The sequence below is a fragment of the Piliocolobus tephrosceles genome, chromosome 1 (assembly GCF_002776525.5).
Source record: "Piliocolobus tephrosceles isolate RC106 chromosome 1, ASM277652v3, whole genome shotgun sequence".
Lineage (NCBI taxonomy): Eukaryota > Metazoa > Chordata > Mammalia > Primates > Cercopithecidae > Piliocolobus > Piliocolobus tephrosceles.
In genome coordinates, this window is record NC_045434.1 from 98,637,143 (window position 1) to 98,659,414 (window position 22,272).

The following is a 22,272-nucleotide window of genomic DNA, read 5'->3' on the forward strand; positions in this document are numbered from 1 at the left end:
ATTGTGACCAAAACATTTAATTAACAAAAAATATTACAATAGCAGAGAAAATAATAACAATAAAGAGAAATCAGAAGCGGGAGTCAGGGTAGAAAAAAATGCAAAGGCCTTGGTCCCTAGGAGACCAACACTCCAGCTGAGCTGGCCTTAGCCCCAGCCCCTTCTGAGTTTTCCTTGGCTGCTGGCTTCTCATCTTCTCCCATGAGACGAATGTTGTGCTTTTCCCGGAATTCATTTAGTTCTTTTCCTTTTGCCTGAAGCTGCTGTGTCAATGTCTCAATGATCTTCTGTATCTAGAGGACAAGTGACAGGGATTATATTCAGGACTCCTTTCCCCCACCTGGAATGGACTATGGCTGGAGGAAGTGTTAACACGTTAAACCTTACCTTTAACCAAGTAGAGGAGCCCAGACATTAAAATTATTCCTTTCTTGAAAGCAGTGGTTTATGCACTTTAATGTACTTAGAATCACCTGGGCTGCTTATTTTTATTTTTTACAGAGACAAGTTCCCACTATGTTGCCCAGGCTGGTCTCAAACTCCTGCCTCAAGCAATCCTCCTGCCTCAGTCTCCCAAAGCACTGGAAATACAGGCATGAGCTTATTTTTATTTTTTCATTTTTTATTTTTATTTTTTTTTTGAGATGCAGTCTCGCTCTGTCGCCCAGGCTGGAGTGCAGTGGCGCCATCTCGGCTCACTGCAAGCTCCGCCTCCCAGGTTCATGCCATTCTCCTGCCTCAACCTCCCAAGTAGCTGGGACCACAGGTGCCCACCACCATGCCCAATTTTTTGTATTTAGTGGAGACGGGGTTTCACCATGCTAGCCAGGATGGTATCGACCTCCTGACCTCGTGATCTGCCCGCCTCGGCCTCCCAAAGTGCTGGGATTACAGGTGTGAGCCACCGCGCCCAGCCTAGCTTATTTATTTATTTATTTTTTTTGAGACGGAGTCTTGCTCTGTCGCCCGGGCTGGAGTGCAGTGGCCGGATCTCAGCTCACTGCAAGCTCCGCCTCCCGGGTTTATGCCGTTCTCCTGCCTCAGCCTCCCGAGTAGCTGGGACTACAGGCGCCAGCCACCTCGCCCGGCTAGCTTTTTGTATTTTTTAGTAGAGACAGGGTTTCACCGTGTTAACCAGGATGGTCTCGAACTCCTGACCTCGTGATCCGCCCGTCTCGGCCTCCCAAAGTGCTGGGATTACAGGCTTGAGCCACCGTGCCCGGCTAGCTTATTTTTAAAATGTCACTTCATGGCACTCACAAAGGTTCTGATCCAGTGGGTTCGGGAAGCGGCATTTATAAATTAGTCCTTCAGGTGATTTTGATTCACATACCCATGAACCATACACTATGAGAAATACTAATCTAACCCCAATCCTCCCACCCCAATTCACCCAGGTCACAGAGCCCACAGCAGTCAGCAATTCCTCTTGTCTAAGAGTTGGCCTTAGCACAGCATAATGAGCATAGGCTATTTTATGCTGTTGTCTTTTTTTTTTTTTGAGATAGGGTCTTATTCTGTCACCCAGGCTGGAGTGCAGTGAGGTGATCACAGCTCACTAAAGCCTCGACATTTTAGGCTCAGGTGAGTAGCTGGGACTACAGGCACATGCCACCATACCCAGCTAATTTTTTGTATTTTTTGTAGTGATATGGTTTCACCATGTTGCCCAGGCTGGTCTCGAACTCCTGGACTCAAGGAGTCCACCCACCTTGGCCTCCCAAAGTGCTGGGTTTACAGTCACTGTACCCGATCCTATTCAATGATTCTTGCTTACCTGCTCCTTGTTGTTCTCCAAAGCAGGCAGCACCTCTTTGACAGTTCGCTCCACCAGCACTCCTCCAACCATGCGGTAGCACTTACGAGTTTCATCTACCTCCTTCAGTGTATCGATCACTAGGCTGGGATAGGAGAACAAGGCAGGACCTGAGGATTCAGCCCCACTCTACTACAAATCCCCCTCACGGAGTAGCCCATAGAACTGTCCTACTGTTTGCCGCTCCCTGACTTTCTCACCTGTGCTCATTCAACTCCATCTCCAACTCAGCTGCTTTGGATGCCAGGCCTCGCTGTTCCTGCCGAAGGCGGTTGAAGCCAGCAATTACCTAACAAGGTGAGAGAAGAGATGAAAGAGGGGATAGTGGAAATGGCAGAGGGTCCAGATAGCACATAGGGTGGCAGGCTTTACAAAGGTGTAGTGGACACCTACCTTGGAAAAGGAGTAGAACCACAAGTTTGCGATTTTGACCTAAAATTTTTCTGGAATTCCATTCACCAAACACGGAGGGCCTACTATTTTTGAGATATTTGAGGGCCTACTGAGGGATATCATAGAATAGATTTGGCCTCTGGCTTCTTGTAGCTTATAGTTTGTTGGGAAATAGGCATTTAATATAATGGGGGCCAGGTGCGGTGGCTCAGGCCTGTAATCCCAGCACTTTGGGAGGCTGAGGCAGGTGGATCAGGAGGTCAAGAGATCGAGACAATCCTGGCCAACATGGTGAAACCCCCGTCTCTACTAAAAATAGAAAAATTAGTTGGGTGTGGTGGTGTGCACCTGTAGTCCCAGTTACTTGGGAGGGTGAGGCAGGAAAATCGTTTGAACCCAGGAGGCAGAGGTTGCAGTGAGCCAAAAGAATGGGGGTGGAGAGCTACTGGAGTACCTACAGGGGAGCCTAGACTTGCAGTGAGGGCTGTCAGGAGGGCTTTGTAATGAGAAACTCTTGTTTGGGTCTGCTCAGTATTCCATCCATTGGGGAACTGCCCCTCCTTAACTTGGTGTGGTTCTTTTGGGGCTATTAACCACACGACCCCTGACGCAGGGGCAGTGACCTACAGAGTCTCTCTACAGGAATTGGAATTTTGCAGACAAATGGGTACAGAAGACAGCTGGAGTTAAGATTCCTATTGGTTCTACAGAGATGACCTTCCATTCCTATTCCTAGATTCCCTAAAGCTGCCCCAGTTCTTGAACTTTGTTCAGTCTATTTAGCCTTTTTTTTTTCTGTTCAATTCTGTGAAATACCCACTATTATTCAAAAATAGCCTTTAAAAAAAAAAAAAAAAAAGACCCAGGCGTGGTGACTCACACCTGTAATCCCAGCACTTTGGAAGGCCGAGGCAGGCGGATCACGAAGTCAGGAGATCAAGATCATCCTGGCCAACATGGTGAAACCCCATCTCTACTAAAATACAAAAAATTAGCCGGACATGGTGGTGTGTGCCTGTAGTCCCAGCTACTCAGGAGGCTGAGGCAGGGGAATTGCTTGAACCCAGGAGAGGGAGGTTGCAGTGAGCCGAGATTGTGCTACCGCACTCCAGCCTGGCGACAGAGCAAGACTCCATCTCAAAAAAAAAACAAAAAAAGAAAGAAAGTTGGTCAGAGTTGGTTTCTGTAGCCCATAAACCCTAACTGATACACGCTTCCTGAGGGATAATGTAATGATCTTAAATGAAACCTGAAAAATCAGAGTGTGGGGAAAACAAATGAAAAATATGAGGCTCAGAGACAAAAGACCAGGTTTCAGGTTCTGCCTCTGCTACTTTATTGGCTCTATGGCTGGGACAGACATTTAACCCTGTAGTTCTTAACCATGGCTATATGTTAGAATCACCTGAATCATTTTAAAAACATGAATAGTGGAGCCTCAGAACAACTACACAACTACTGGGGGTAAGGCCCAGGCCTCAGTATTTTTAAAAAGATCTCCCACGTAATTCTATTGTGTAGTGTGAACTGAGAACCACTGGATCAACCCCTTTGAGACTTAGTTTTCTTACCTGCAAAATGCAGATACTGATTCCTACTTCATAAGGTTGTTGTATTATGTGAGCCAGTGAGTGTGAAACGTCTTTGTGAACAGTGAAGTATATTAATACTGTCATGGACTTCTCTCCAAGTCCAGAACTGCCCCTTTAGACTCTCCTGGCCATCTGACAACAGTGGATTCAATCCATTCCAACCATTACCAAATCTCTCACTCCTATTTGTAAATATCATCTCCAGTCACACAGCCAGAAACTTTGCCCTAATAAAGATGATTAACCACTTCATCTTTACCAGGGTCCCATCTCTTTTTTTCTTTTTTTTTTTTTTTTTAAGAAAGGTCGCACTGTGTCACCCAGGCTGGAGTGCAGTGGCGCAATCACAGCCCACTGCAGCCTCAATCTCCCTGGGCTCTGGTGATCTTTCTGCCTCAGCCTCCCAAGCAGCTGGGACTACACGTGCACACCATCTAATATTTTTGTAGAGACAGGGTCTTCTTATGTTGCTTAGGCCGGTCTCAAACTCCTGGGTTCAAGCGCTCTTCCTGCCTCAGCCTCCCAAAGTGCTGGGATTACAGGCATGAGCCAACATGCCTGGCCTAGCCCCTTAGCTCTAGCTCGCCCTCTGCAAGGATCATATACAGCAAATATTATCCAAATGGCTGACCTGCACCACCCTTATATCCTTTCTACTGCCAATAAACCAACCAATAATACTTCACCAAAAACTTGCCATTCCAGCAACTTCTTTCTCCTATCTATCACCCGTTCATCTCAATCTACTTTATCCATTCATTTCAACAAATGCCCTGGAAATCTAACTGAGCTACAGGCTGTTTTTCCTTAACCTTCATTGCTTATCTCAAAACCATGCCATTTATATTAGCTTTTTCTCGAGAAAAATTTTCTCGAGCAAAAGCTAATTTTCTCTAGAAAAAGCTAATTCCAGATCAAAATAGTTCTATCTAAAAAAAAAATTATGACTAAAGCAGATTCTAGATGTTCCCTTAGCACCCATATGATCCACTTTTCTGGATGTATGTTGTTAAATACATCAAAGAAATCAGCTTAAGTGTCTAAAATTTCTGATGCCCCAACTTTTAACTCCTGGGCTCAAGTGATCCTTCTGCTTCAGCCTCCCAAGTAGCTGGGACTACAGACATGTGCCACCACAGCAGTTATTTATTTATTTATTTTGTAGGGATGGTCTCGCCATGTTGCTCAGGCTGATCTTGAACTCCTGGCCTCAAGCAATCCTCCCACCTCAGCCTCCCAAAGAGCTGGATTACAGGCAGCAGGCTGGTCTCAAACTCCTGACCTCAGGTGATTCACCCACCTCAGCCTCCCAAAGTGTTGGAATTACAGGCGTAAGCCACTGCACCCAGCTGAGATTTTTTTTTAATTCCGACTTTTCAACATTCTTGCTAATAACTAATTTCCTCTTGTTCCATTTTATGAACTTTTAATCAAATACCAAACTAAAATCTACTTAAACATGTGAGTTATCCACAGTTATTATGGAAAATTGCAGCCATAAGTGCACATAAAGGAAATGAAATCTCTTAGCAGCTGATATAGTTTATGTGTCTCCTCTAAGTTTCATATTGAAATATAATCCCCAATGTTGGAGGTGGGGTCTGGTGGGAGGTGTTTGGATCATGGGGGTAGATCTCTCATGAATGACTTGGTTGCCATCCCCTTGATGATAAGTCAGTTATTGATCTGAGTTCACATAAGATCTGATTCTTTAAAAGTATGACACCTACCCCTCTTTATTCCTCCTGCTCCCACCATGCATGAGATACCTGTCCCCTCCCTTTGCTTTTCATTATGATTAGAAGCTTCCTGAGGCCACCCCAGAAGCAGATGCCACATTTCCTGTACAGCCTACAGAACCATGAGCCAATTAAACCACTTTTCTTATAAAGTACCCAGTCTCAGGTAATTATAGCAACACAAGAACAGCCTAATACAGCAGCTAACTGCAACTTAACTGTAGACTATATGCAAAATAAGCCAATATTAAGCCATTTCTGGGGTCTGCCAGGTAATGGAAACAGAGAAGTTATCCTCTATTCCCACATTTTTCCTTTTAAAACACAACTTTTCTAATGGTCTTCTCCCCTATGGCTAGGACCTAATTATCCTTCCCTTTCCTCATTTCTTATTCTCTTTAAGTTGTCTGGTGTAAGCACAGATTGACACGTCAGTGTTGCGTCTCCCAACCCTATTAAATCATCATCTATGTACAAACAATTTTTTTCTTTTCTTCTTGAGATAGGGTCTTACTCTGTTGTCCAGATGGAGTGCAGTGGTGCAATCATGGCTTGTTGCAGCCTTGAACTCCTGGTCTCAAGTGATCCTCCTGCCTCCACTTATACTAGTAGTTGGCATGACAGGCATCCATCACCACTCCTGGCTAGGTTTTTTAACTTTTTGTAGTGATGGGGTCTCACTCTGTTCCCTAGGCTGGAGTGCAGTGGCACAATCATGGCTCAATGCAGCCTTGAATTCTTGAGCTGAAGCAATCCTCCCACCTCAGCCTCTTGAATGATGGGACCATTGGCATGTGCCACTATGCCCAGCTAATTTTTGTATTTTTCTGTAGAGACAGAGTTTTGCCATATTGCCTAGGTTGGTCAACATGGTGAAACCCCATCTCTACTAAAAATACAAAAAATTAGCTGGGCATGGTGGCATGCACCTGTAGTCCCAGCTACTTGGGAGGCTGAGGTGGGAGAATCACTTGAATCCAGGAGGCAGAAGTTGCAGTGAGCTGACATCATACCATTGCACTCCAGCCTAGGCAACAGCCAGTCTGTCTCAAAAAAGTAATTAATTAATTAATTAATTAATTAAAAATTAAAAAAAAAAAAAGGCTGGGTGTAGTGGCTCACCCCTATAATCCCACCACTTTGGGAGGCCAAAGCCAGCAGATCATTTGAGGTCAGAAGTTCAAGACCAGCCTGGCCAACATGGTGAAACCCTGTGTCTACTAAAAATAATACCAAAAAAATTAGCTGGGTGTGGTGGCACATGCCTGTAATCCCAGCTACTCAGAAGGCTGAGGCAGGAAAATCACTTGAACCCAGGAGGCGGAGGTTGCAGTGAGCTGAGATCGTGCCATTGCACTCCAGCCTGGGCACAAGACCAAAACTCCGTCTCAAAAAAAAAAGAGGAGAATCACTTGAACCAGGACATAGAGGTTGTAGTGAGCTGAGATCACGCCACTGCACTCCAGCCTGGGCAACAGAGTGAGACTCCATCTCAAAAAAAAAAAAAACCAAACAAACAAAAAGAAAACCACTTTGGACAAAGAGTGCACGATTTATAGCCACTTTTCTTGAATTTCTTGAATGGTATTCAAAAGTAAGGTCAATGAGTAAAAGGGGCATTGGTATTATTATAGCTTCCATTGCATGTCGTTTGAAAGCTCTCCAAGATGACCAGATTAATTTACATTGCTACCAGCAATATCATGATTATATGTCTTTCCCCAGAGCCCTAATGGTAGCTTTTATTATTTTTGTTAATTTAATACTTTTTAGAGTTGGAATGTAACTCCAGAAACCTTGGAATCATCCTTGATTCACTATCCACATCAAATTAATTACATCTGTACTACTATACCCTCCTTATTTCTATACTGTCTCCTGATTTGCCCCCTTTAATCCACTCCCCACATTGCAGCATCAGTGACCAAAAATATAAATCTAATCAATTATTCCTATGCCTAAAACCTTCCCAATGCTCACAGGATAAAATCTAAACTCCTCAAAAAGTCCTATAAAGACCGGGTTCCAGCTTACCTCTCCCAATCAGTCATTCCCTCCACCTCTTAACTCAGCACTCAGTGTCCTAAGTCACTGGTAGTTTCCCTTAACAGCTGTCTTCAGGCATCTGCATAGAATCTTCACCCTACCTTTGGTGTACTTTCCCAAACCTCTCTCATTCAGTTTTTCTCTGCCTAAGTCTAATTCTTTCTTCAGGTTTCAACTTAGATTCTTCTGGGAAGCAGAAGAATCTGGCCATCTTCCACACCCATATGTTAACCCTTTCTATGTGCTCACGTATAAATGCATATTAGTTACTTAAATAATTTGACAAAATATTTTCTATGTATATTGTGTTATTTTCCACCATGGAGACTGCCTTCTATTATCTTCTTTTAAAATTTTAAATACGCAAATGCAACCTATTTTAAAATATCTATTTCTTTCATAGTCCTACTATAATCTGCCTTCCATAGTCTCAACAGTAAAGGAACACCCATTATATGCCAGGCACTGTGCTAGACTATCTCACTTAATTCTAAAAAACAAAAAAGACTGTAAGACCTGTACCTTCAATTTGTAAATGAGGAGACCAAGGCTGGTGAAGTGTTGTGTGGTGGTCAAAATCACCTAGTGTGGGTCCAGGCACAGTGGCTCATGCCTGTAATCCCAGCACTTTGGGAGGCAGAGGTGGCCTGATCACTTCAGGCCAGGGGTTCCAGACCAGCCTGGCCAACATGGTGAAACCCTGCAGATCACTTAAGGCCAGGAGTTCCAGACCAGCCTGGCCAACATGGTGAAACCCTGTTCCTAATAAAAATACAAAAATTGGCCGGGCGCGGTGGCTCAAGCCTGTAATCCCAGCACTTTGGGAGGCCGAGACGGGCGGATCACAAGGTCAGGAGATCGAGACCATCCTGGCTAACACGGTGAAACCCCGTCTCTACTAAAATACAAAAAATTAGCCGGGCGTGTTGGCGGGCGCCTGTAGTCCCAGCTACTCGGGAGGCTGAGGCAGGAGAATGGCGTGAACCCAGGAGGCGGAGCTTGCAGTGAGCTGAGATCCGGCCACTGCACTCCAGCCTGGGCGACAGAGCGAGACTCCGTCTCAAAAAAAAAAAAAAAATACAAAAATTGGCTGAGCGTGGTGGGGGTGCCTGTAATCCCAGTTACTAGGGAGGCTGAGGCAGGAGAATCGCTTGAACCTGGGAGGCAGAAGTTGTAGTGAACCCAAATTGTGCCATTACACTCCAGCCTGAGTGACAGAACAAGACTGTGTCTCACAAACACAAAACAAAGCAAAACAGTGTGGGAAGGACGCAGTAGCTCACACCTATAATCCCATCACCTTGGGAGGTTGAGGCAGGCAGATCACTTGAGCTCAGGAGTTCGAGACCAGCCTGGCCAACATGGTGAAACCCCATCTTTACTAAAAATACAAAAAATTAGTCGGGTGTGGTAGCTTATGCCTGTAGTCCCAGCTACTCGGGAGGCTGAGGCAAAGTAACTGCTTGAACCTGGGAGGCGGGGGTTGCAGTGAGCCTACATCACACCACTGCACTCCAGCCTGGGTGAAAGAGCAAGGTTCCGTCTCAAAAAATAAAAAATAAAATAACCTAGTGAACTGCAGAAATCATACTTGTATCCAGGTTTGTCTAATTCTAAAAATCTATCTCTGTTAATATATTATTCCTGGCTTGTCAAATACTAATTTCTTATAAAAGCAAATTTATATTCCTGTTTTCTTTTTTGTTTACCATATAGTTTTAATAATTTTAGGAAAAAATCTATAATCATTACCTTTCTCTCCAAAATGTCCTTGGGTCTTCTTACATGATATTTACTCTTACTGGTTTCAATGGAATAGAAGAGGTAGAGAATTATGATTGGATGAACCTGGAAAAGCATGATCTGGGATACTGCTCCACTAATTACCTTCTTTTCAGTTCAGTGCCCCCTTTTCTGGAGAACATACTCAACTCTCTGTCAAAGAAAACTTTTTGACCTTATTACTCCATCAAATAATAGTACTCATCCCTTCTCTTCATGAAATTTTTATTTATTAATTTTTGTAGAGATGTGTGTTTTTTTTTTGTTTTTGTTTTTTTCCTGAGATGGAGTCTCGCTCTGTCGCCCAAGCTGGAGTGCAGTGGCACGATATTGGCTCACTGCAACCTCCACCTCCTGGGTTCAAGCAATTCTCCTGCCTCAGCCTCCTGAGTAGCTGGGACTACAGATGCTCGCCAACACGAACACACCCGGCTAATTTTTTTTTTTTTTTTCCAGTAGAGACGGAAAGGATGTCAGCCAGGATGGTCTCGATCTCCTGACCTCGTGATCCACCTGCCTCAGTCTCCCAAAGTCCTGGGATTACAGGTGTGAGCCACTGCGCCCGGTCCGAGATGGGGGTCTTACTATGTTGCCCAAGCTGGTTTCAAACTCATGGCTTCAAGAGATCCTCCAGCCTCAGCCTCCCCAAGTACTGGGATCCAAGGAGCAACAGAGTAAAGTGGAAAGAACCCAAACTTCCTATTCTGACCTGGGTTGAAATCCCAGTTTTGCCATTTACTTGCTATATGACTGAGTTACTTTCCTTGTTTCCACATTTACAAAATGGACCTAATATACCACAGGGCAGGATTTCTCAACATTGTCACTATTGACATGTTAGGCCAAATCATTCTTTGCTATAAGGGCTCTCTCAGGCACTATAGGATGTTTAATCCCTGGACTATACCCTCTAAAAGCCAGTAGCAACCCCTTTTACTTGTGACAACCAAAAATGTCTCCAGACACTGCCAAATGTCTCCTAGGAAAAGATCATGCCAATTGAGAACCACTGCTACAGGGTAACAATGAGAACTAACTGAGATAATAGGTCAAGTGCCCGATACAATGTAGATTTTCGACTCCCCTTTGGTTTCCAGGTCCCTTCAGTTCTCCTTCCTATCTCAAGCCTCCTTCTTTCTCCTTTCTGAAAGTTCTTCCTCTTTCACTCCTACAATGGCCACAGGATCTAAGATTCCATTCACAGCACTTCTTCATTACCTTATATTATTTTTGAAATTATTTTTATTGATTCATACTCTCATATTTTCATGGTATATGTGATAATTTGATACATTCATATAATCAAATCAGGGTAATCTATACTATTTCAAGTGGCACTCTTAGCTACTTCTATAGTTCCAGCAATTGCCTTTATTCTAATTGCCTGCAAAACCAGGCCTTTTCAGAAATTCTAGTCCCACATTTACAAGTTAGAGGAAGGAGCTTTATTGTGCCTGACAGAAATGGCTTAACATCAGACCATGACAAGTTCCTTCTTTTCTGAATGTTTCTTCACCAATAAAATACAGATTAATACCTGCCTCACAGAATGCATAAGGATTAAGTACTTCTTTTCTGATGTTTCTTCACCAATATTTTTATTTTTTTATTTTATTTTATTTTATTTTATTTTTTTTTTTTTTGAGGCAGAGTCTCGCTCTGTCGCCCAGACTGGAGTGCAGTGGCCGGATCTCAGCTCACTGCAAACTCCGCCTCCCGGGTTCACGCCATTCTACTGCCTCAGCCTCCCGAGTAGCTGGGACTACAGGCGCTCGCCACCTCGTCCGGCTAGTTTTTTGTATTTTTTAGTAGAGACGGGGTTTCACTGTGTTAGCCAGGATGGTTTCGATCTCCTGACCTCGTGATCCGCCCGTCTCCGCCTCCCAAAGTGCTGGGATTACAGGCTTGAGCCACCGCGCCCGGCCTTCTTCACCAATAAAAAACAGATAATACCTGCCTCACAGAGCATCGTAAGGATTAAGTAATTACATCAAGAACTTAGGACAATATCTATCATATAACAAGTTTTCAATAAATAGTAGCTGCTATTATTATAGATCATCTCCATCTAAATGTCCCATGGATATCTTAAACTCATGTTGTTCAAAGCTGAAGTGATCTTCTTATCTCTTCTATTTCTGCTACTGACATCACTCTAGCCCTCCTGGTAGGAAACCCTAGTTTCATCTTTTGTTTTGTTTTTAAAGATGGGGTCTCCCTATGCTGCTCAGACTGGTGAAAAGTGGTTATTCACAGGCATGATTATGGCACACTATAGCTTCAAACTCCCAGACTCAAGTGATCCTCCTGTCTCAGCTTCCTGAGTAGCTGGGACTACAGACACTTGCCACCATACCCAGGTTCATTTTTGAACATACCATAATCCCATCAACTGCCAAATGTATTGCACTTACTTCAGCAATTTCTCTTAGGCTCACTGACATCACCTTAGTTCAGATGTTCATTACTTTCTTGTCTGAACACTGCAACAGTTTTCTAAATGATCCTATTTTTAGACTCCCCAAATCTACTGTATACACTGCTAATTTAATCTTCCTAACACTTACATGACAAAGAAAAATGTTCAACATATACTATTAGGCTTAAAAAACAGACTACAATCCAGTACATACTGTAGTATAATCCTAATTTTATAAAATATGTTAAAAAAAAACAAAACAAAACGCCCCCCTTACATCCACACATATATACATAAAAAGATAAAGGAGGGGGAAAAAATCTCTCAAAGGATATACTCCAAAATGGCAAGAAAAGTTATCTCTGGATAGTTGGATTACGGGCAATTTATTTCCTGGTTTGAACTTTTTCCTGTATTTTCTACAGTTCCAACAATAAATGTATTATTTTATGTAAGAGTTAAACAATTAATAATATAACATATATCCTTCTGCTACTTCCTCACTGCTTATGTTAAAAGGTCACAAATTCTTTGCCCTGCACTCAAAGACCTCTATGGCCTTACTCAACTACTCTCCTCTTATATTCCCTACTTTCTATTCCCACTGCTACCTGTTCAAATCCATCCACTCCTTCAGGGTTCTGCTTAAATATCTCTAATACAATCATGGCATAAGTGGAAAAAATAGGTCTACCTGATTCTTAAGTCCCTCATTTAAAAATCCTGCTCTTCCAGTTACTGACCTTGGGCAAGTTAACTAAAACCTCTGAAATTAAAATGTCCTCACCTATAAATGAAGGACAATACAACCTACTTCAAATGGCAGCAATTAAATAACAGAAGGTAAGCCTGAGCAGTGGCTCAGCTCATGCCTATAGTCCTAGCACTTTGGGAGGCCAAGGCAGGTGGACTGCTTGAGCCCAGGAGTTCAAGACCAACTTGGGCAACATGGCAAAACTCCATCTCTACAAGAAATACAAAAATAAGCTGGGCAGGGTAGCACATGCCTATAGTCCCAGTAACTTGGGAGGCTGAGGTAGAAGAATCACCTGAGCCTTGGGAGGTTGAGGCTGCAGTGAACTGTGATCACACCACTGCACTCCAGCCTGGGCAACAGAATGAGACTCTGTCTCAATCAGCAACAGAAGGTAAAACAAGTTAAGTGTCTAACACAATGTGTTATTTTCTTCCATCTTGTTTGTAAGGGACATATGTGGCTCAAATTTGCAGCAGTGACAAATCTTGCAATGTTTTACCCAGTGTTCTCTCCAGAATAAACAAAGGCAAGAGAATGTTAATCAAGGAACAGCCTCAAAACTCAATTATCACACTTCCTCAGTTTCCTGAGGGAAGTCTAAGAGCTTCTCTTTAGCTCCCCTAAAACAGTGGTTCTACTCTTGTTCTACTTTTCACTTTCTGTACAAACTATAGAAAGTGATCATTTTCATACATAACCATGGCTTTATCATCCATAAACTCAATTCTCAAATCTGTATCTCCAACTCAGATTTCTTTCTGTATCTCAAGATTTAAAAATCAAAGTGTCTACTGAATGTTTAACCTGGTTGTCCCACAAGAAAACTAAACTCAAAATCCTAAAATAAACTTTTATTTCCCTCCAAATTGTCTGTCTTCCTACATTCCCTATGGCACCATTATCCACCAAAGACAGAAACCTGAGAGACATCTTATATTCCTCTTTTATCCCCTTTTCTCCATATTCAAGTTCTGTAATCCATCTCAAACATTAAGTCCCACCTGCATCCCAAACATGCCAGGCAGTTTCAGGCCTTAGTGTTTTGGAACACATTATTCCCTCTACCTAGAAAATCTTCCACTTCCTTCTTTGCTTGACTAACTTCTCTCATCCTTCAGAATTGAGCTGAAGGATTTTCTCCTCTAGCAAACAAAAGCCAACTAGCATTTACTAAACACACACTATATTCTAATCACTGTGCAAAACACTTTGCATGCATTGTCTTGCCTAATACTCTAAATTCAGTGATAAGGTAGGTACTGTTATGTTTCTACAGATGGGGGAGGCCAAGATGTAACTCATGGGAGGTCATATATAAATAGTAAACAGTAGAAATGAAATTCAAACTTAGGTCTGACCCTAGTGCATAAGAATGCTCTTAGCCACCCTACTATACCACAGCTTCCCTTTTCCACAGCCCCTACCCCCATAATCCTACAACCTCGTGATTAGTTAGGGGTCTCTCCTCTAGCTGCCATAATGAAGGGATTGTGCAGCACACTATAAATCTTTAATGTCTGGTTTGTCTTTTCTCAAATGAGTCTGTGAGTAAAGCAATTTGAAGACAAAGTCTATTTCATTTACAATAGTCTCTCATTATTCAGTTATCCTATGTCTGAAAATAAATGGAAAATTCCAGAAATAAACAATTCATACTTTTAGTTTGTTTGTTTTTTGAGACAGAGTCTCACTCTATTGCCCAGGCTGGAATGCAATGGCGCAATCTTCGCTCACTGTAACCTCCGCCTCCCGGATTCAAGCGATTCTCCCTACCTCAGCCTCTTGGGTAGCTAGGATTACAGGTGCCCGCCACCACACCTAGCTAATTTTTGTATTTTTAGTAGCGATGGGGTTTCGCCATGTTGGCCAAGCTGGTCTCGAACTCCTGACCTCAGATGATCCACCCACCTCAGTATCCCAAAGTGCTGGGATTACAGGCCTGAGCCACAGCACCTGGCCAACAATTCATAAGTTTTAAGCTGCACACTGTTGTGAATAGCGTGATGAAATCTCGAGCCATCCTGCTCAGGATGTGAATCATCCTTTTGCCCAGTCTATCCATGCTGCATATGCTACCTGTCCTTTAGTCATCAACATCTCCTGCTCAACATTGTCATGGCTCAGTGATCCAAGATCATCTACAGCAGATGATTCTCCTTCTGACTTATCAATAGTGGCCTAAGGCTATATCACAATGCTGTCATTCACCTTACCTCATCAGGAAGGCAGTTTATCATCTCACATCATCACAAGAAGGGTGACTACAGTACAATAAAATATTTTGAAAAAGAGACCACATTCATGTAACCTTTATTGTATTGTAATAACTGTTCTATTTTATTAGTTACTGTACCTATTATATAAATTAGACTTTATCATAGGTATGAGAAAAAACAGAGTTCAATACTATTCCAGGTTTCAGGCATCTACTGGGGTCGTGGAATATGTTCCCCTCAAATAATGGGGAACTACTATATCTGTATCACTGTACCCAGCAGACTGCTTGGCCCATGGTAGCCTTAAAAAGTATTAGGGGGAGCCACACAAGGTTGCTCATACCTGCAATCCCAACACTTTGGAAGACCAAGGTAGGTGGATCACCTGAAGCCAGGAGTTGGAGACCAGCCCGACCAACAAAGTGAGACCCCCCCATCTCTATCAAAGAAATTTTTTTTTAATTAGCCATTCAAAATGGCTTCTTCCTATAGTCCCAGTTACTCAGAAGGCTGAGTCAGGAGGATGGCTTGATCACTCAGGGATTTTGAGGCTGCAGCAGGCTATCATCACACCACTGCACTTAGCCTGAGCAACGAAGTGAAACTCTGTCTCTTAAAAAAAAAAAAGTATTGTGGCTCATGCCTGTAATCCCACTACTCTGGGAGGCCAAGGCAGGCGGATCACTTGAGTCAGGAGTTCGAGATAAGCCTGTCCAACATGGTGAAACCCCGTCTCTACTAAAAATACAACGATTAGCCAGGTGTGGTGGTACACCTGTAATCCCAGCTACTTGGGAGGCTGAGGCACGACAATCGCTTGAACCTGGGAGGCAGAGGCTGCAGTGAGCCGACATCAGGCCACTGCACTCCAGCCTGGGCAACAGAGACTCCGTCTCAACAACAAAAAAGTATTAAAAAATATTAGGTTCCTTTTCCCTTCCCCCACCCGAAGTCAGAAACTATATTCCATAGCACTTTATACTTCTCTTAGGACACTTATCTTCCGCCTCATATGAGCATTTTGCTTCCTTATTTATCCCACCAGACTATGCTCTTCGAGACCAGCATGGGCAACATGGTGATATCCTGCCTCTACAAAAATTAACTGGGCCTGGTGGTGCAGGCCTGTAATCCCAGATACTCGGGAGGCTAAGGCAGAATTGCTTGAGCCCGGGAGGTGGAGGCTGTGGTGAGCCGACATTCTGCAACTGTACTCCAGCCTGGATGACAGAGTGAGACTCTGTCTCAAAAAACAAAAAAAAGGCCGGGCACGGTGGCTCAAGCCTGTAATCCCAGCACTTTGGGAGGCCGAGACGGGCGGATCACGAGGTCAGGAGATCGAGACCATCCTGGCTAACATGGTGAAACCCCGTCTCTACTAAAAATACAAAAACTAGCTGGGTGAGGTGGCGGGCGCCTGCAGTCTCAGCTACTGGGGAGGCTGAGGCAGGAGAATGGCGTAAACCCGGGAGGCGGAGCTTGCAGTGAGCTGAGATCTGGCCACTGCACTCCAGTCCGGGCGACAGAGCAAGACTCCGCCTCAAAAAAACAAAAACAAAAACAAAAAAAAATAAAAATCTTTATGCTGATACATCTGCTTGTATTCATTGTTCAACAAAAACTTAACCTATAATCAAGACAGCTGTAGGCCAGGAGCGAGTGGCTCACGTCTGTAATCCCAGTATTTTGCGAGACCAGCCTGGCCAATATGGTAAAACCCCGTCTCTACTAAAAATACAAAAATTCGCCGGGTGTGGTGGCGCGCCTGTAGTCCCAGCTACTCGGGAGGCTGAGGCAGAAGAATAGCTTGAACTGGGAGGCGTAGTTTGCAGTGAGGCGAGATTGTGCCACTGCATGCACTCCAGCCTGGGCGACAGAGCGAGGCTCCGTCTCGAAAAATAATAATAATAAAAAAACAGCTGTTACCTGTTTTCATTTCTATTGTGTAGATTTCCTCCCACTCCTATTTTTCCACTTACCAAAACACGGTTCCCAAGGAACAAAGGGTTTTCTGATTAACTTATCAAACGCTTCTCGATGCTAGCCACTGGGGAAAATGCAAACTCCGATTAGAAAGGGATTTCTGGTCTCTAAAGAAATTCGATAAGCCGGGCGCGGTGGCTCAAGCCTGTAACCCCAGCACTTTGGGAGGCCGAGACGGGCGGATCACGAGGCCAGAAGATCGAGACCATCCTGGCTAACACAGTGAAACCCCGTCTGTACTAAAAAATACAAAAAACTAGCCGGGCGAGGTGGCGGGCGCCTGTAGTCCCAGCTACTCGGGAGGCAGAGACAGGAGAATGGCCGGAACCCGGGAGGCGGAGCTTGCAGTGAGCTGAGATTGCGCCACTGCACTCCACCCTGGGCGACAGAGCGAGACTCCGTCTCAGAAAAAAAAAAAAAAAAAATTCGATCTAGTAATGAACTCTCGAATCAAAATAGTATATAGAACACTAGGCTGTGCGAGTATGAGAGTCACGTGGCTCTGCAGCGTGACGGCGATTGTCAACGTAGGTTCAGGATCACGTAACAGACTACACAGCCAGCCTGTTAACTAATCCTCTGGGGTTGGTTTCGAGCTGTCTTGCCCAGCCATAACCTGTCTGGAGGGGCTGAGGAGAGAGAGTGAAAGCAGCAAACCATCTTCCCTCAGACCTGTGCATCTTCCCAGACCCTGCATGTCAGGGCTTTCCCCTTGCTGAGGCTCACCCAACACGCCAGGGAGGCGTGGCTCTCACCCACCCACCCGTCTACCTCTCCCAAGGGGTTCGGCTAGCTTTTCCGGGGACCCTTCCCTCTCTAGGTGCCACGCACATGTGCTACTGGCGTAAAGGCCTGCACAAGCCACAGGCGCCCCCTTCTCGCCAGTATTCCAGACGCAGGTGGGCACCCTCCTTCGCGTTAGCCACTCCTCACCTGCTCTGCGGACACCGCCCCCTTCCCCGCGCCGCTCCCGCTGCTCTTGCCGGCGCGACCGCTGTTCTCCGCCATCTTCGCCGCCTGCTGGGTTTCCGGCCGGCGCAGCTCAGCCCCTCCCCGCCTTGCGTCACGTCCGGCTTGCGAGTTACCGCCCACTCGCCGCGGCGCTTCTCCGGGCCGCCGTCCGGATCTGATCCTGCGAATGGTTTTGGCCATATCTTCATGTAGGATCTGCTCTCTCTCCCGTCGACCGCAGTGAATCCCACCTGCGGTGCTTTAACTTGTGCAACAGAGATGCTGCCCATGGCGGGGAGGGATGGGCCAACTGGAGCGGGCGGCGGGAGGGTGGAGGGCGGGGCGCGGCCTGGGGCTTGGGTTCCTTTGCGCCTTGCCCACCATGGAGGGGTTGGACACGAGGGAGGGCGAACTTTTTCCCCTGAGAGATTCTGGGGAAAGGGGAAATAAGCTTCGAGTCAGTAAAACTGCACAAATGCACAGTCAAGAAGAGAGTCTTGGGAAAACCAAGGATCGTACCCGGAGATGGCTTTTGGACTGCGGAAACGTTTGTCAAAGGAAAGGGGCTTCAGTTTAATGTGAGATCATTGGAAGTTGAACTATTCAGGCAGCAAGTAGAGCCCCTTCCTCCATCTTCCCACTGTATGATCTTGTCCCTTAGCACATAATTTCTTATACAGTAAAGAGCGTTTTGAAGATTAGAAGGGTTTTCTTGCAGGGCCCTGATTCAGGCTCACAGTATAAAGAGAGAAGTCAGAGAATCCTAGAAATGTATTGCTTGAGGCAGGGGTTGGTGTTCTCATTTCTCACCCTCTTCAGGCTGGGCTTCATCACCAGGCCTCCTCACAGATTCCTGTCCCTTCTGTGTCCCGGACTCCGGATACCTCGACTTTCAGTACCTTGTGCTCAGCCCAGGTAACACGTTTTGTTGTGTCCTCAGTGCCTGGCAGTTAGATGCTCAGTTTGTTAAATGGATAGTGGGAGACACAGGAGTGTCAACTATCCACACATTTGATTGGTGAGCCCTACTAGCCCTGGGTCAACGTGCCCTGTAAGAGCATAATCAAAAGGAAGTCCAGCTTTCCTGCCTCTGCACTTGAACCCCTTAGCATTAAATTTGTTTCCCCGTGGTATGAAATCTGAGAATCCTGCCTATGCTATTTACAGGCCCAGAGCCATGGCTATCTCCTCTTCCTCCTGCGAACTGCCCTTGGTGGCTGTGTGCCAGGTAACATCGACGCCAGACAAGCAACAGAACTTTGAAACATGTGCTGAGCTGGTTCGAGAGGCTGCCAGACTGGGTGCCTGCCTGGCTTTCCTGCCTGAGGCATTTGACTTCATTGCACGGGACCCTGCAGAGACGCTACGCCTGTCTGAACCACTGGGTGGGAGACTTTTGGAAGAATACACCCGGCTTGCCAGGTATCAGGGAAAGAGCGAGGGAGAGGTAGAATCTTAGTTGGACCGTGTCCCTGGATTGCCAGATATAAGGGTAGAGCCTTGAGAAGTCAGTAAAGAGTTGTCAGTGTCCCTTCCCCCCAGGGAATGTGGACTCTGGCTGTCCTTGGGTGGTTTCCATGAGCGTGGCCAAGACTGGGAACAGACTCAGAAAATCTACAATTGTCACGTGCTGCTGAACAGCAAAGGTGAGACTTCATAACCCTTTAGCCTGCCTCTTCCCATGCTCTTCTACCTAAACTTAGATTCTCCAGAATTGTTTCTCAACTCTTATTTCCTTGACCCAAGGATTTAGGGGTGTTCCTACTTCAGTTCCTAGCCTATAAACTATCTCCTCCTTGGGAGGAGTAAGCAAGGTTTCTAGAACACCAGCACTGAATATTCCTTCTTTCTTACTGTAGGGGCAGTTGTGGCCACTTACAGGAAGACACATCTGTGTGACGTCGAGATTCCAGAGCAGGGGCCTATGTGTGAAAGCAATTCTACCATGCCTGGGCCCAGTCTTGAGTCACCTGTCAGCACACCAGCAGGCAAGGTGGGAGTTGTGAAAGAATGAGGGAGAGGAACAGGAATACTCTGAACTAGCAGTAGAGGATAGAAAGCCCTAAGAAAGGGGGTAATGGAAGTATGACTAGCTGCTGTGACAAACAGAGCAGGAAGACTATACTAAGTAGGCTGTTTTTCATTCCAGGTTGGTCTAGCTGTCTGCTATGACATGCGGTTCCCTGAACTCTCTCTGGCATTGGCTCAGGCTGGAGCAGAGATACTTACCTATCCTTCAGCTTTTGGATCGGTTACAGGCCCAGCCCACTGGGAGGTAAGACGACACCTTTTTGAAACATAAGGGCCTTTTAACCTCAGCCTCCCTGCTTGGCCCTACCAGTTAAATTCCTTCCCCTTTCCACCTAGTGGGAAAACTCATTCCCCAGATAATTCTCATGTTACAGAATAGTTAAAATAGTAAATCGTTCCCAGGCAATTATCAGAATAGTCACAATGGGTAGATTGGTCTGTAATGTCCCTCAACTGTCACTTCCCCACTATTTGCTACATGTACTTACGTGAACACACATCTCATCCCCAGGTGTTGCTGCGGGCCCGTGCTATTGAAACCCAGTGCTATGTCGTGGCAGCGGCACAGTGTGGACGCCACCACGAGAAAAGAGCAAGTTATGGCCACAGCATGGTGGTAGACCCCTGGGGAACAGTGGTGGCCCGCTGCTCTGAGGGGCCAGGCCTCTGCCTTGCCCGAATAGACCTCAGCTATCTGCGACAGTTGCGTCAACACCTGCCTGTGTTCCAGCACCGCAGGCCTGACCTCTATGGCAATCTGGGTCACCCACTGTCTTAAGACGACTTCTGTGAGTTCAGACCGACCCCCACCAGCCCCCACCCCGCCATTGTGAGCTGGTGCTCATGTGACTTGGAGGCAGGACCCAGGCACAGCGCCCCTCACTTGGAGAACCTTGACTCTCTTGATGGAACACAAGCTTGGCTTCTTAGGAAAGAAACTTTCACCTGAGGTCAGATTGCAGTTTCAGAAAGGTGGCATTTTATACAGTCATTGTTTATTTCATGAAAACTGAAGTTCTGCTGAGGGCTGAGCAGCACTGGCATTGAAAAATATAATCATCATAAAGTCTGTGTCTGGACATCGCCTTTGGGAACTAGAAGGGGAGTTGGTGTTGTACCAGCTGAACTAAGCTCCAGTTCTAGACCTGGCTCATTCAACATGCGTCCCTACATAAATAAAAGTGCAACACTCAGTGCATGTCCCAGCCCCATTCTCCCAAGCATGGGAGTGGGCGTAGGAGTGGAGGAGGGGGAAGGAAAAAGGAATTACTTCACTTTCACCTATGATGCCCTTTGCCCAAGCCAGAAGAAAGCAAAGGGGAAAAGGGCTGCAGGGTACATTATTTATTTTCACTTGAACATGGAAAGAAAGTGTCACACTCCCCCTTCCCCTTTATAGGGGGAGTGTGTTTTAATCAGCAACCTCTTCTCCATCCACCCTGTCTACGTGTGTACACATATACCACCACAATTGGGAGGCGTGACTCGGCTGACCCAGTCGTCTTCTCTGTTCCTCCGTTGAAGAGGGTTTGACAAATGGGTAAAAGGAAGGAGCCACATCAGGCAGAGGTTTCAAGCCACGGAATGGAGGAAAGGCGGCAGAGAGGAGCAGCACCAGAGGCCAGGAGAGAGTGGAAAGGGTCACAGCTTCTTTGTTTTTAAAAAATTCTGTAATTTGGAAGAGGGTGGTGATTAATTTTCAAAATACACTTCAGAGTCCCACCTTCCACACAGCTCCCTTACTCACAGCCCTTTGGTTTTTTAGACAACATTTAAGAGCTCTCATAAAGCCAGAAGTATTGATAACTCCTTAGTGCACCCAAAAGCAGTGTTCACATCAATCCCTTACAAAGACTATGTGCTGTAGACTTCGCTTCTCCCTATACATTTGTCTTACGGCTCAGTGGTAAGGTAGCTGTAGAGACACACATTAGGGGTAAATGGAAAAGGGAAACAAAGGGGAAGCCCAGGCACATGGGTGCAGGGAGGGGTGGGGAACACCACTTCCACTTTCGTCTTTTTCTTTAAAAAAAAAAAAAAAGGCAGGGGTGTGATTGGTTGGAAGGGTAGAGAACAAACCCCAGAACAGTGTAAGCTCCAGAGGTGGGTGATGGGAACAGTCCCCAAAGTGAGAACAGGGAAAAGGTCAGGGCAATGCTTGCAGCATCAAGTTCCTCAGGAGTTTCTGTCGGCCCAGCTCATAGTCCTCCTCGTCTACATTTACCAGCAGCTTGATGGCTTCATGGCCGACAGCTTGCTTGAGGGAGTCTGTGATGAAGACACCTTTAAGTGCCTCTAATAAAGAGCCATTGATGTAGTCGCGCCAAAATGCGTCGAGGTAGGTGAGCTCAGAGAACTTGATGTCACAGATGATGGAGCCCAGGTCCCGGGACTTGAGGATGGTGTTAGCCTGGTTAAAGCGCTCAAACTGGCGCTCAAGTGGGTCCTGCTTGTTAGAGAAGACGTTGCCCTGCAGAGCAGTCTCATGCTGGCAGTACTCAGCCCGAACCCGCAGTCTGATGTCTGTTGGAAACAGAAGATACAGAG

General features: G+C 45.5%; 3 protein-coding genes across 10 annotated transcripts in view; 1 reads left to right on the forward strand and 2 right to left on the reverse strand.

Annotated features, from left to right (window-relative positions):
- PFDN2 (prefoldin subunit 2) lies at positions 1–17,995 on the reverse strand. 2 transcript variants are annotated; one of them, XM_031936311.1, is made up of 5 exons: positions 17,677–17,995; positions 9,339–9,387; positions 2,017–2,105; positions 1,778–1,901; positions 1–293 (listed from the first exon to the last, which is right to left on the reverse strand). In XM_031936311.1, exons 1-5 carry the CDS (start codon positions 17,982–17,984, stop codon positions 117–119), a joined length of 747 nt encoding a protein of 248 aa, XP_031792171.1. In that variant the 5' UTR covers positions 17,985–17,995; the 3' UTR covers positions 1–116. The 2 variants fall into 2 exon arrangements, with proteins under 2 accessions (XP_031792171.1, XP_023070074.1); XM_023214306.1 differs by lacking the exon at positions 9,339–9,387 and having other exon boundaries at positions 17,677–17,828.
- NIT1 (nitrilase 1) lies at positions 17,807–21,766 on the forward strand. 2 transcript variants are annotated; one of them, XM_023214298.1, is made up of 7 exons: positions 17,807–17,903; positions 18,514–18,609; positions 18,862–19,116; positions 19,237–19,340; positions 19,554–19,687; positions 19,844–19,969; positions 20,237–20,918. In XM_023214298.1, coding segments are annotated over exons 1-7 (984 nt in total). In that variant the 5' UTR covers positions 17,807–17,901; the 3' UTR covers positions 20,504–20,918. The 2 variants fall into 2 exon arrangements, with proteins under 2 accessions (XP_023070066.1, XP_023070065.1); XM_023214297.1 differs by having other exon boundaries at positions 17,814–18,272; positions 20,237–21,766.
- Positions 20,704–22,272, reverse strand: part of DEDD (death effector domain containing) — an 11,497-nt gene continuing 9,928 nt past the window's right edge. For all 6 annotated transcript variants that reach the window (XM_023214305.2, XM_023214299.2, XM_023214303.2 and 3 more), the window contains one exon: positions 20,704–22,248. In XM_023214305.2, the coding sequence (XP_023070073.1) occupies positions 21,872–22,248 (377 nt within the window). In that variant the 3' untranslated portion in view covers positions 20,704–21,871. The remainder of the gene's footprint in view (positions 22,249–22,272) is intronic.